Genomic DNA, 12,241 nt, shown 5'->3' with positions numbered 1-12,241 from the left:
TTAAAAAAAATTTGAAAAAAAAAAAAAAAAAAAAAGGGGTGGCTGCCACCCCCCTTGGCAACGGGTGGTTCGACCACCCCTTGACAAATAAAAAAAAAATCAAGATCGGTTTTGGCCCTTAGGCCACCCCTTGTTTTTTTTTTTTTCAATTTTTTTTAATATTATTATTTTTTAATTCATTTTTAAATATTTTTAATTTTTAAAGATTTTTAATTTTTTTATATAGTGTCACGTGTCAATCTCTGAGGTTGACACGTGGCGGTCCGTTAGTTTTTGGACGGAGAAGTTAACCGAGGTACTTATTCGGTCATTCCCCAAAACTGAGGTATCATCTGTGATGCGAATTGAAACTCAGGGACTAAAAAATAAAGTTTTCAAAACTCAGGGACTAGAGGAGTACTTAACCCTAAAAAAAATTGGGTAGAAAAAATAGATTGTAATTATTAAAAAATTATAGGTGATACGCTGTCATTTCGTTTCTCACTTTTTTCAAAAAATAAAAAAAAAAATATGATATGTTTACAATTTTTATATATAACTTTTATAGAAGTTTAACAATTTTTTTTTTTTTTTTTAAAAATCAATCATCGAATATGTATAATTTATATATAAATAAATAAATTTAATAGTTAATTTTAAAAGAAGTTATTAGTACGTTACAAAAGTTGCAGAACAATTAGTTTTTTCAAAACGAAATTGCTATTCTGTATCGCCCATTATTTAAGTTTAAATAATTAAGAAAAGGCTATTTGGGTCACTTTGCCTAGAGAGTAGTGACTGTACATTGTGAGTGAATTGGGAATGAGGGAGAGAGAGAGAAAGAGAAAGCGATAAAAGCTACAGGGGCGGATCTTCACGCAAACTCCTCCTCAGCTCTTTTTTGTTTCGCTTGCTCCTTTAGATCTCTGCGAATGTTGTTCAAAACAAATTCGAAAGGAACACAATCCAATAAAGAAATGTTTGGTATTTCGAATTCATGTAATTGATACATGTCCTCTCGTTTCTGCAACCAATCACAAACTCCACTTACACGCTCAGAAATTTATAGATTCTATTGAATATAAATACCCAAATAGGGAGTTTCTGATTCTGGCATGTGGGCTTAATGGGTCGCAAGCGATCAACTCCTTCTTCTTCTTCTTCCTCTCATGGTGGTGAAGTGGGGATCTCAGGCAGGCGATTCTGATTCTTACTTTTCTCATTGTTATTGTTGTTATTCATATTGGGTTTTCTGTAAGTTTCATTTTTAATCTGAATCATTACTTTCATATGTTTTTATAGCTTTTTTGGGTTTTTTGTTTGGATGTTTATTTATTTTTGGGGGTAGGTGGGATATTTGCTTGTAAAATCCTGGGTTTTGAAATTGGATCTGTGAGAAATTTTTATTTCAATTTATGTTTGAGTTAGGATAGGTAGGAGTACGTGATGCCCAGAAGTTGAGCTGATTCTGAATCAAATAGTGAATTGGACTATTGTCTGCTTACATGAAATTTTCAGGGTTGATAAGCGTTTATGGGTTTTGTTTGTTTTGGTTCTGGTAAGGGTGAACAAAGTGCAATTCTATTGCTTTCAAATGCGCATTTCAATGGGTTCTCCAAGTGAGTAATTTGGAACTGGATTGTACTAGGAAATGTTATATTTTTTGATGAAGGAATTGTATAATAGAGGCTGTTTTTAAATTAAAGTTTCCGTCTTGGAGACCCATGCTTCTTGTATTTACCTTGCACTTGCAGATGGCACGAGTTTTCTGGGTTTGAACAGTAGTTACGGGAATGAATTTTGTTTTTTTTTTTTTTTCTTTAGAGTGGAGACTGCTTTTGCATAGTAAGTCTATTTTTCTGGTTATGCTTTGTCAGAAAAGTTTCTGCATTATCTAAGATTAGAAACTGGCATTTTTAATGATTTGAGGGTCCTATTAAATCCTATTAGCTGATAGAATTGTTGTCTTTTGCAGAACTCCATCAGAGGCATCAACAGGATGTAGAAAATTTGACACTAACAACACAACCCTTAAAAACTTTGAAGTTCTTTGTTTTGGCTATTTTTCAATATGTGAAGCAGTCAATACTTTATCTGTTGGCAAAAGGAGGATGGTTGATGCTTTTGAGCACTGTGGCAGTTGCTATTGGAATTCTTATTATGACCATTGATGGCCCTCATGAGAAGGTATATTTGGCTTAACAGATTATCATTGTTGCTTCATTTTCATTGCACGTTCATGTTCGTGTCCGGAGTGCAGAGTCTCTGTAAAATTGGTTAAAAATTCCGATTTACAAATAGCTGGGTCACTCGTATTAAAAAAAAAGGTTGGGTCACTCGTATAACAGTAAGCTATACATCCTTGTGTTAGGATGCAAATCTTGACTTCCCAGCTCCATCCTGCATGTGTGATTAGTTCTAATGACTCATTACCACCCTATTGTTAAGGTGATGATTGTTCATGAGATCCTGGACAAACTGTTATAAGCTTAAAGTCCTTACTTTCTATAATTAGGATGATAATCCTAATTATAGAAAGTAATCATCCTAATTAGGATGATAAATTCCATGCAAATTTTACTTTTGGAATTTATGGTGAATTATCTTCTTGTCTGTTTTGACGATTGGAGATAATGATATTAGTGCCGTGTTTCTGCAGCATGTTGAGGAGCTTTCTAGATATATCAGGTTTGGACTATGGTGGATGGCTCTTGGAGTTGCATCTTCGATTGGTCTTGGTAAGAAACATTTTATGCATGGAATGTCATGCATTTTAGTGGTCGGATGAGTTTTGTGCTAATGTATATAACTGGTCTTTGGGGGAAAAGATGTTTATCATGGCTATTATGTTTTGGGCTAGGAAAAGCATAGTTTTTTTTGTATTTCTTCGAAACTATGTAGATAGTAAATGATTTAATGAAGTTTTTCTTTTCTTTGTTTATTGAAACATCTCAGTTCAAAATATCATGATCATTCCTGTGTAATATATTAGCACTCAAATTGTAAATTTAACCTTTCATTCCACTTATTTTTCTTCAGGATCTGGTTTGCATACCTTTGTCCTTTATCTTGGCCCCCACATTGCACTGTTCACAATAAAAGCAATGCAGTGTGGCCGAGTGGATTTAAAAAGTGCTCCATATGATACAACTCAGTTGAATAGAGGCCCTTCATGGCTTGATAAGGATTGCTCTGAATTTGGTCCCCCGTTGTTCCAGCCATTAGATGGTTTGCGAGTTCCACTTAGCAGCATATTGCCACAGGTTCAGATTGAGGCTGTTCTATGGGGTGTTGGGACTGCTATTGGAGAGCTTCCTCCATACTTTATCTCAAGGGCAGGTATGAGGAGTATAGTTTTTCTTTTATATTTTCCTACTTAAGTTGTACTTTTGGGACTAATTTTAATTTTTTTTTTTTTGGGGTACTCATTTGGGAGATAGAGAGTTATTATTTGGAGAAAGTCCACATACCCCCTTAAACTACCACCCAATTGACAATGTCCCCCCCTCCCGCCGCCGCAAACTACCCAATTGACAGTACCCTTAATAAAATAAAAATAAAAAATTATAAAAAAAAACTACAACTAAAAATAAAAAAAAAACGAAAAAACCAGGGGTGGCCAAATATAATAAAATCAGTTTTTTAAAAGAAAAATTAAAAATTAAAAATTTTGTTTTTAATTTTAAATAAGACAAAAACACCCCTAAAAATTGTGTTGAGATGGATGTATTTGACTAATTGTTTCGCACGAGGGTTTCAGCCTAGTTTATGTCCTAGGATTCTCTCCTCTTCACATGGCCTAGTAATTATGCATTTTATTACATGTTAGTATGTTACATAAAACTAGTGAAATACCAATATTCAATATAATAGCATTACATGGGTATGTGGCTCGATAACTGTGAAATGTCTGCTATTAAATATGTAATAAAGTGTCTCCTGGTCAACATTTGTTTCTTTTATGATAAATGATAATATATTCAAGAAGAAAACATAAATGCAGAAACCAGGTAATCGGGTATTATACAGGAAAATCCCACCCAAACAAGAATAAAAGATAAATCAAAGACCTAATTTGACATCTCAAAATTCAGAACATTCATGAACTCCAAAGAAGAGCGCAATGAGTTGTATATTGAATGAACTGAAGCCCAAGAAAAAAGCGGTCTCAACATTTATCTTCCATGAGACTTTCTTAATATGTTTATTTTGTGATGTTAAACTTTTAAAATGAGTGAAAGTTTTCATGTAAGACATAAGTTGTAACACCCTCGTCTCACGTTAGGAAGATGAGTTGCCCACATAGAATAGGTGGACTATAAAGAGACTCATGGGTGCTAAGTCTTACATTGATTCCGTACTAAGTGAGACTACGCTTTATAATTGATTCTAAGGAAGCTCCAAATTGATTAGTCCTTTTGAAGTGATAGTGCAAATGTGGCTAGCACTTTTTCTAGGTTGTTACAAATGATATCAGAGCAACCTAGTAACACCATGTGATACAAGAGTACTGGGTGACGTGGCTCTGACGAGGATGTCAAGGATTTAAGGGAAAGGGGGGAGGGAGATTGTAACACTCATGTCCTACATTGAGAAGATGAGTAGCTTACATAGAGTGGGTGGATTATAATTACACTTATAGGTGTTAAGTTCTACTTTGGTTCCTTATTAGGTAAGACTAAACCTTACAAGTGATTCTAAAGACGCTCCAAATTGACTAGTTATTTTCAAGTGATAGCACAGATTTGGCTAGAGTTTTTTCTGGGTCATTATATAAATCATTTACCGAAAGTATGGGAGAAGAAATTGAAGAATGTCAACAACTTGGATTTGTCCTGTTAGGTAGAAATGAAAATCACAATGATCAGTTATTTTAGAATGAGTGGATTTCGTGTAGGACACAATTCACATTAGTTCTAGAGTTTGGGAGGAGAAATTGAACAACTTGTACAACTAGGAGTTTGAGTTTTGCTTGTTGTCAAATATGGTTGACGACATACTTTGACTTGCTACATCGTGGTTAGAATTGAAAAGATACACCATATGGAGGGTTATGGTTTGTGGATATGTATTTATATTACATAATCTGTACTTATCAGTACAGGTTTGCAGAAAGAGTTCAGTATGTGTTTGTATGTTACTATCTTGCCTTATTAGCAATTGTATTGTCTACTGTTGGTTGTTTTGGGATCCGTAATACATTTTTCATCTGGATATTTTTTGCAGCTCTTTGGAAATTATTCTATTTTAAAGTAACTTATCCGGTGAGAGCATGAATATGCATGATCTATGTTCAGTAGGACCTTTTTCGGATCCGTTACTAACCGTTAAGTTTTGGGTATAACTAATATGAATCATAGATCGTTTGTCTGAAGTAGATGCATTCATGTTATTTTCACTTGGCAAATTTTCATCGTTAGTATGGTGGTGTAAGGGATCGGCAATAGTACTATTACATTATGCTTCTGATTAAAGACTTAATTCTGCACTTATTCTAGTCTGCCACATTATGCAGCAAGTACGTCAGGTAGCAAATTGGAAGCTATGAAAGAATTGGATGCCTCCTCAACTGAAGACAAAGGAGCCATTGCTACTCGCCTAAATCAAATAAAACGCTGGCTTATATCACACTCGCAACACTTGAACTTCTTTACGATTTTAGTGCTTGCTTCGGTTAGTTTGGACTTTCTCTGGCTTGGTTACAGGAAGTCTTTTGTGAATGGGCTGGTTGGAATCTTTAAAGAAGTAACACTGTATATGTATACATATTCTGTCATGCTCTTTTCAGCAAAGTTAATTGTTTGTTTCTCTTGATAACTTTATCTTCTTAGTCTTGCAATTTTTCCTTTTTCTTTTCTCAAGTAAATCTCCCTTAGAGAATCATGAAAGAGCATATGTAGTTGGCCTTAAACCTCGGGAAAATGGCTATACGTAAACCACCATTTGATACCTATACTTTGCCCCTAAATTTCTGTTTAGCATTAACTTTTCTTGAAATTCTAAAACGTGATCAGGTATAATATGCCCATCCTGACATTTGCTGAAGTTTCATCAAATTTTGAATTGCTCCAAAGCTCCTTGGAAATTGTATTTGCTTGGTATTTTGATGTTATTATATATGTCTTTATCATCAATAATGCTTATTTTAAATGGTTCTCATGTCTAATTCTGAGGAATTCAGGTTCCCTGGTAATTTTTATGTGATGTATTTCCTTCAAACCCAATGTGGTTTTTTGTTATTTTAGCTGCTAATTAACTGAAGTATTTTTCAGGTGCCAAATCCTCTGTTTGACCTTGCTGGCATTATGTGTGGACAATTTGGGATCCCATTTTGGAAATTTTTTTTTGCCACGTTGATTGGAAAGGCAATTATTAAAACGCACATACAGGTTTGTGAATTCTCACATTCTTTTAGATCTTGGTCGGTCTTGTTTTAGTTTGTAATTGGTTCAATTCTGTCAGTTTTCTTATTGCCGTACTAAGTTTGTTGTTCACATCATTCACAACAGTTCAATGATCAGACTACCATTTAGAGATTATGTGAATGGGGAAGCTTTTGTTGTCTCTTCAAAGGCAGCTGTATTCCTGGTGTTAATATCATAATGCCTAATGTGTTGGCTTCCCTTTTTTTCTTTTCTTCTACAGACGGTTTTCATCATCTCAGTTTGCAATAATCAGCTTCTTAACTGGATAGAAAATGAATTGATTTGGATGCTGAGCCTTATACCCGGTTTTGCTTCTGTCTTGCCCAACCTTATTGTCAAACTCAATGCAGTCAAAGACAAGTATATGAAAGCATCTTTTCCTGTGGCCTCAAATATGAAGGTATTCAACCATGACATATGAGTCATCCATCTAATTTTGGCAAGGTTTCGACTATAGAGGCCTGCATACATCTAATTTTTACTTCTTTTTTTTTTCCCTATTTGATTTTCTGTTAAACCATTCCCCAGGTGAAGAAGTGGGATTTCTCAATTGCTTCTGTCTGGAATACTGTTGTGTGGCTCATGCTCATGAACTTCTTTGTCAAGTTTGTGACTTCTACTGCCCAAAGTTATCTGAAGACACAACAGGAAAAGGAAAATGAAATAGCTGAATTGACAAAGAAGTCATCATCTACATCGGCAGATTCAAAATGAGTCCAACCATTAATGCTTGCTGCCCCTACAAGTAGAAGTAATGGAATTTTTAACAAGGCTACCATTGATGTGAACCCAAGACTTTCTTCCTCAAAAAGTCCCTTTTAGCTTGTATAGAATCAGGAACACAATGGACAACACCCAACACGAAAACTTGCAGGTTTTATTTTCCCTGTCTAGTGCTGGGGGAAGCATTGTTTTGGGATAGTTTTTAGCCCAATTGTTAACTATTATTGAAAACGGAAATTGGAAACTGGTTAATTCTTTTGCAATGCAAACAGATTATAAATCCATGAACGATTTAGCTATTAAATAATCTGAGTAAATGCTCTCTCTCTCTCTCTCTCTCTCTCTCTCTCTGGTCTGATATTCTCTATATTTTATCTTAATTCCGTTGAAACCACAACCGCTGTAGAGAGATGTCATTTCAATACAAAATCATCATCTATTTCTCTGTTGAATTAACAATAGAAATAACATAAAATTATATCTGAAGTATAAAGCTAGATTGCCAAATCTTTAACCAAGAGTACCTGTAAAGACGAAGAAGGTTGGGTTCGGTCGGCCTATAATTTTATGTTAACGGTTTTGGTCGGCATATAAGGTTTCATAAAATTTTATGGTTCCTGTGATTTAAAGACTTTATTATTTATTTTATGTGGTTCATTTTGTATTGTAGATGGTATTTCGTTTATGGCTAAAGACGGAGATGATGCTCGTACTTCCGTCCAACTTTCGCCCAAAAATTAACGGAAGTTCAAATCGACACCTTTAAACTATTGCCTTAATATGTTATTTTATTTATTCATTTATTTATTTTTTATTTAAAAAAAAATGAAAATAAAATAAAATACTTGAAACGATCCCTGTCTAGCTAGGTCATAGTTGGGTCGGAGAGGCTAAGCCCTACCAAGCCACAACCATGTCCATGGTGCCAAACCATGGGCCCACATGGTTAGTCACGGCCCAACCACGCTTTGACTACCCATACATAGCTGTGGTTTGGTTAGGTGTCAAGATTGGGCATGGCCCAACCACAGCCATTGCTGGGTAGGCATCGACCCAGTTATCCTAGATTGTGGGCCTGTTGCTGTCAAGGCAAATTTCCTTCCTTCCTTCCTTTTTTTTTTTTTTTAAAAAAAAAAAAAATAATAATAATAATAAAATTCATCCAAGGATAGTCATAATTTCATGTTATCTTTGTTATTAATTTTATGGAAAAGTGAACGAAGGTCTAACATCGTAAATAATGTAACATGTTTTAACATCAAAAAATTGAAAACTGAGATATTTAAGTCAATTTGAGATAAAGCAGGAGTATTAATTCGATATAATTGCCCTTAAAAGATCACAATTAGATGGTTCTTCCTTTGAGAATAACTAGTCTTATATATATATATATATAGAGGTATATTATTAAGAGAGTAGAGTTTAAAGATACAAATGCTAAGCAATCTCCAATGCAACAGCATATCGAACCAAAACTTGTTCCTTGAATGGACATTAGTGGTGCGCTATAGTACACGGCCAGGGGCAGAATTATAATTTTAGGTTTGGAGAGGACAAAGTTAACAAAAATATCTTTTTGGGAGGATAAAAAGTTAATTTTGGAAGAATATGTACAAAAATTTTAAAAACTTTTATGGGACCAGTTAGATCTTGGGGGCTACGTGATTCCGCCCCTAACACAAGTTGCTAATGCAAATGAGTTAGAGATTAGGTTTATCAAGGATTCTCCACTAATCAAGTTGGTAGTGGTAGTGGATGCATGATGGGCATCTAGACATGAGTTTATTAAAACCTAATTAATATTGTTTTAGATAGAGAACAACAGTTATGATTAGAATAAGTTAATCATCAGTGCATGATGGTATGCATTACTTATATATAAATATATGATGATAGGATTACATAAAAAGTTTCACTAGTGGACTATGATATAATGATAAACAGTCCAGTCAGCTTCTCGTGCATCGAAGTTTGTCAATCTGGCTTAAGATCTTGCTTTGATTCTGATTTTGGCCCAAAAAATAAATATATAATTTTTATTTTATTTTATTTTTAATTGATGAAAGTATAACCTAGAGGTGATACATTCATATCATATTATTTATGTATGTTAAAGAAATAACACCCAAACGATCTGAAACTTAGAATATTATTTGAGAATCCATTTGGGTGTGTGTGTGTATATATAATGGAGCCTACTTTTGAATTCCGATAATCAAGTCCTCTGATGACATTCATTAAAATAATCAAAATGCCTTCTCAAGAAATGTTTTGATTACAATCTCAAGACACAGAGAGATGGCAATCGATTATATATATATATATATATATATATATATATATATATATATAATTTTTGTTTTTTTTAATGAAACAGAAAACTTCATTACTGAATATGAGCTCCACATGGAATTACACTTGACCAAAGGCCAATATAAATACAAGAGAAACTCATACATGCCCGAAGGCAAAATCACTGCCCATATGCCATTTGTGACTAGAGATAAAGAAATTACACCCACTAAGTCAAGAAAAACCTGACTTAAAACAGCCACCAAAGGAAGACTGTGACAAAGATCAAGAATATACAACAACAGCAGCTACCCAAATAATAAATAAACATTACAAAGAACAGACTTTAAGCCCCTCTTAACAATAAAGCACAACCTAACACAAACAAAACATATAGAATTTAAACGTATTTGTTTCGATCTAAATATTTTGTGCAACTAAAAAATAAAGTCAATATGAACCTTTTTTTATTTTTATTTTTTGTGGGGGGTAAAAAGAAAAAAGAAAAATAGCTTTTATGAACAGGAAATGGTTGTTTCCAGGCTTTAAAATATGTAAAAATAGGAAGATAATAACTTCTTTACGGACTTGACATAAATCTAATTTTTTTCAATAAGAAATAGACACATCAGCGGTTTGAACAACACCACCGAACAAAAATCTGTTTGATAAGAATAGAAGTAGTAGCCTAGTAGGTAGATGAATTTGAGCATTTCGAGCTTTTAAATTGGTTATAATAGCTATATTTAACTATTATTAGGTAATTTACCCCTCTAATAGAGCTTTTAAAATAAAAACTTTTCATGCAATGAAAGTCTGCTGTAGCCATTTAGACTAATATAATAATATTTAAAGAGAGGGAGAGAGAAAGGTGAAAGATGAAAAAAATAAAAAAAATAAAAGATTAGAAAATAATATTTAAAGAAAGTAAAATGTGAAATAGATAATCTTGCTAGAGTTTGATATTGAAAAATGAGTAGTTAAAATAGAAAATAGGATTTTTTGAGTAGTTAAAATAATTCTTATTGTTGAATATACTCTTACATTAAGCTTTAACCGGAAATAATTCTCCTGAGGAGATATTCTTGCCATCTTGCTCTCTGTAATAAACTTTAGAGCATTGGTATTATAGCTCGAAATTGTACTGGTTTTTTTCTTTGGCGCTTGTAATTTTTTCCAACAGTTATGGTGGATATATATATATATTATTTTAGATGGTGATGCGCTTCAGATTGTTACGCAAGTAAATTCACATATTTCACCTATGCATAGATTGGGTCATTTCATTGAAGGTATTCAACTAGAGTTAGGCATTTTTAGATCATCTTCTATTGTCCATTTAGGAGATGAGAAAAGCAAATTTAGCGGCTCACACTCTAGCAAAGAATGCAGCTACTAATGTCATTGATTTAATGTAGTTGGAAGATATTCTTAGTAGTATTTCTGATATTGTTCTTAGGAAAGTAGTTGTCCATAGATCCTGATTTTTCTGTTTTCTGGTTCTCATTTATAAGATTGAATGACTTTGTTAAAAATAAAAATAAAAATAAAAATAAAAAATAAAAAATAAACTTTAGAGATAACCCAATCATCCAACTGCCAAAAATAAAAAAATAAAGAATCAAAAACCATATTGTAGTGAATGAAACATTTCACTTAGCTACTAAAATGTCTTGTTTCCCTTTCATTTTCAGATTGACTTCCATCAAGTGCACGTCCACGAAAAGTAAGATTTCTCTTTATCCTCGTCTTTATCCAATTTGAACGTCCATAATTAATATCCAACGAAGCAATCACATGATTCTTTGGCTAAATATAATAACAATTAAAAATAAATAAATTCATTTGTTGGCCTCTTAATTTGACTATCTCGTTTGTCAAAATCATGCATTAATTTGGATGGAGAATGTTACACACGCCTCTTTGATTGTGAAATAATAGCATTACATGAGATTATGGGGAATATTTTAATGGTATGAAGTACATAATTTTAATTATTTGAGGTTATGGAGAATAATGATTCTATTGAGCTCAATCGAATTCTAAACGAGTTCGTGTTGATGTAGATATAATGAATCTACCGGTAGGTCATTACTTAAGAAGAAAAAAAAAAAAAAATTCTATTTATCATCCTAGTGATAAAGACCAAATTCAAAGAATATATCTACAAAAGTTAACCACATTTGTCTACCGAGACAATTTGAAAAAATATAGCTTCATTCTAATCCAACCCGGTTAAATAACTTATTAATTAATTGGAATACAACGCTTCAGATGTGTATTACTTATATAGTTATCTTTTCAAACAAGACACCGGAGATTGCAAAATAAATTAACGGCAAAGGTGAAAAGTAAATTACAAATTACATTTACAAAAAAAAAAGTTGTTGATTATATTATTTAATATTTGTAATCAATATTCTTTCGACTTTTTCTTTTAATATTGCTCCATGTGAATAAAAATTCGGGCCCCGCCATTGGTTGACCATGAAGGTTTGGATGTTTCTGGGTCGTGAGATGCACAATAAGGTTAATGTATGGCTAGATTATTGGTGTGTGGGGTTTATCATAGGTCACAAATAGACTGAGTTTGAAGGTTCAAAAATCCAAAAAATTTATTACCAAAAAAAAAATCCAAAAAATGGGCTAAACTGGTCGCTAATATGACGGGCTTTAGCGGGTCGAAGGAAACCGAAAACTCGACTCAACCAACCATTGGTCGGTTGGAGACAATTGAAAAGACCAAATATGTTCGCCCTATTCAAACCTATCGCAAACTCGATTGTCGCATCACATAAATGACGAACCAGATTTGTAGGCTG

The 12,241-nt window shown here is 33.3% G+C and overlaps 1 protein-coding gene across 1 annotated transcript; it reads left to right on the top strand.

Moving 5' to 3' along the window:
* Positions 1 to 773: 773 nt before the first annotated feature.
* Positions 774 to 7,409, top strand: LOC133882393 (vacuole membrane protein KMS1). The gene is made up of 8 exons (XM_062321552.1): positions 774 to 1,172; positions 1,955 to 2,166; positions 2,639 to 2,717; positions 3,019 to 3,318; positions 5,495 to 5,652; positions 6,252 to 6,368; positions 6,625 to 6,804; positions 6,933 to 7,409. Exons 1-8 carry the CDS (start codon positions 1,106 to 1,108, stop codon positions 7,116 to 7,118), a joined length of 1,299 nt encoding a protein of 432 aa, XP_062177536.1. The 5' UTR covers positions 774 to 1,105; the 3' UTR covers positions 7,119 to 7,409.
* Positions 7,410 to 12,241: the final 4,832 nt, after the last annotated feature.

The sequence above is a fragment of the Alnus glutinosa genome, chromosome 1 (assembly GCF_958979055.1).
Source record: "Alnus glutinosa chromosome 1, dhAlnGlut1.1, whole genome shotgun sequence".
Classification (NCBI taxonomy): Eukaryota; Viridiplantae; Streptophyta; class Magnoliopsida; order Fagales; family Betulaceae; genus Alnus; species Alnus glutinosa.
The sequence above is the reverse complement of the archived record's forward strand: the minus strand, read 5'-3'. Positions and strand labels throughout refer to the sequence as shown.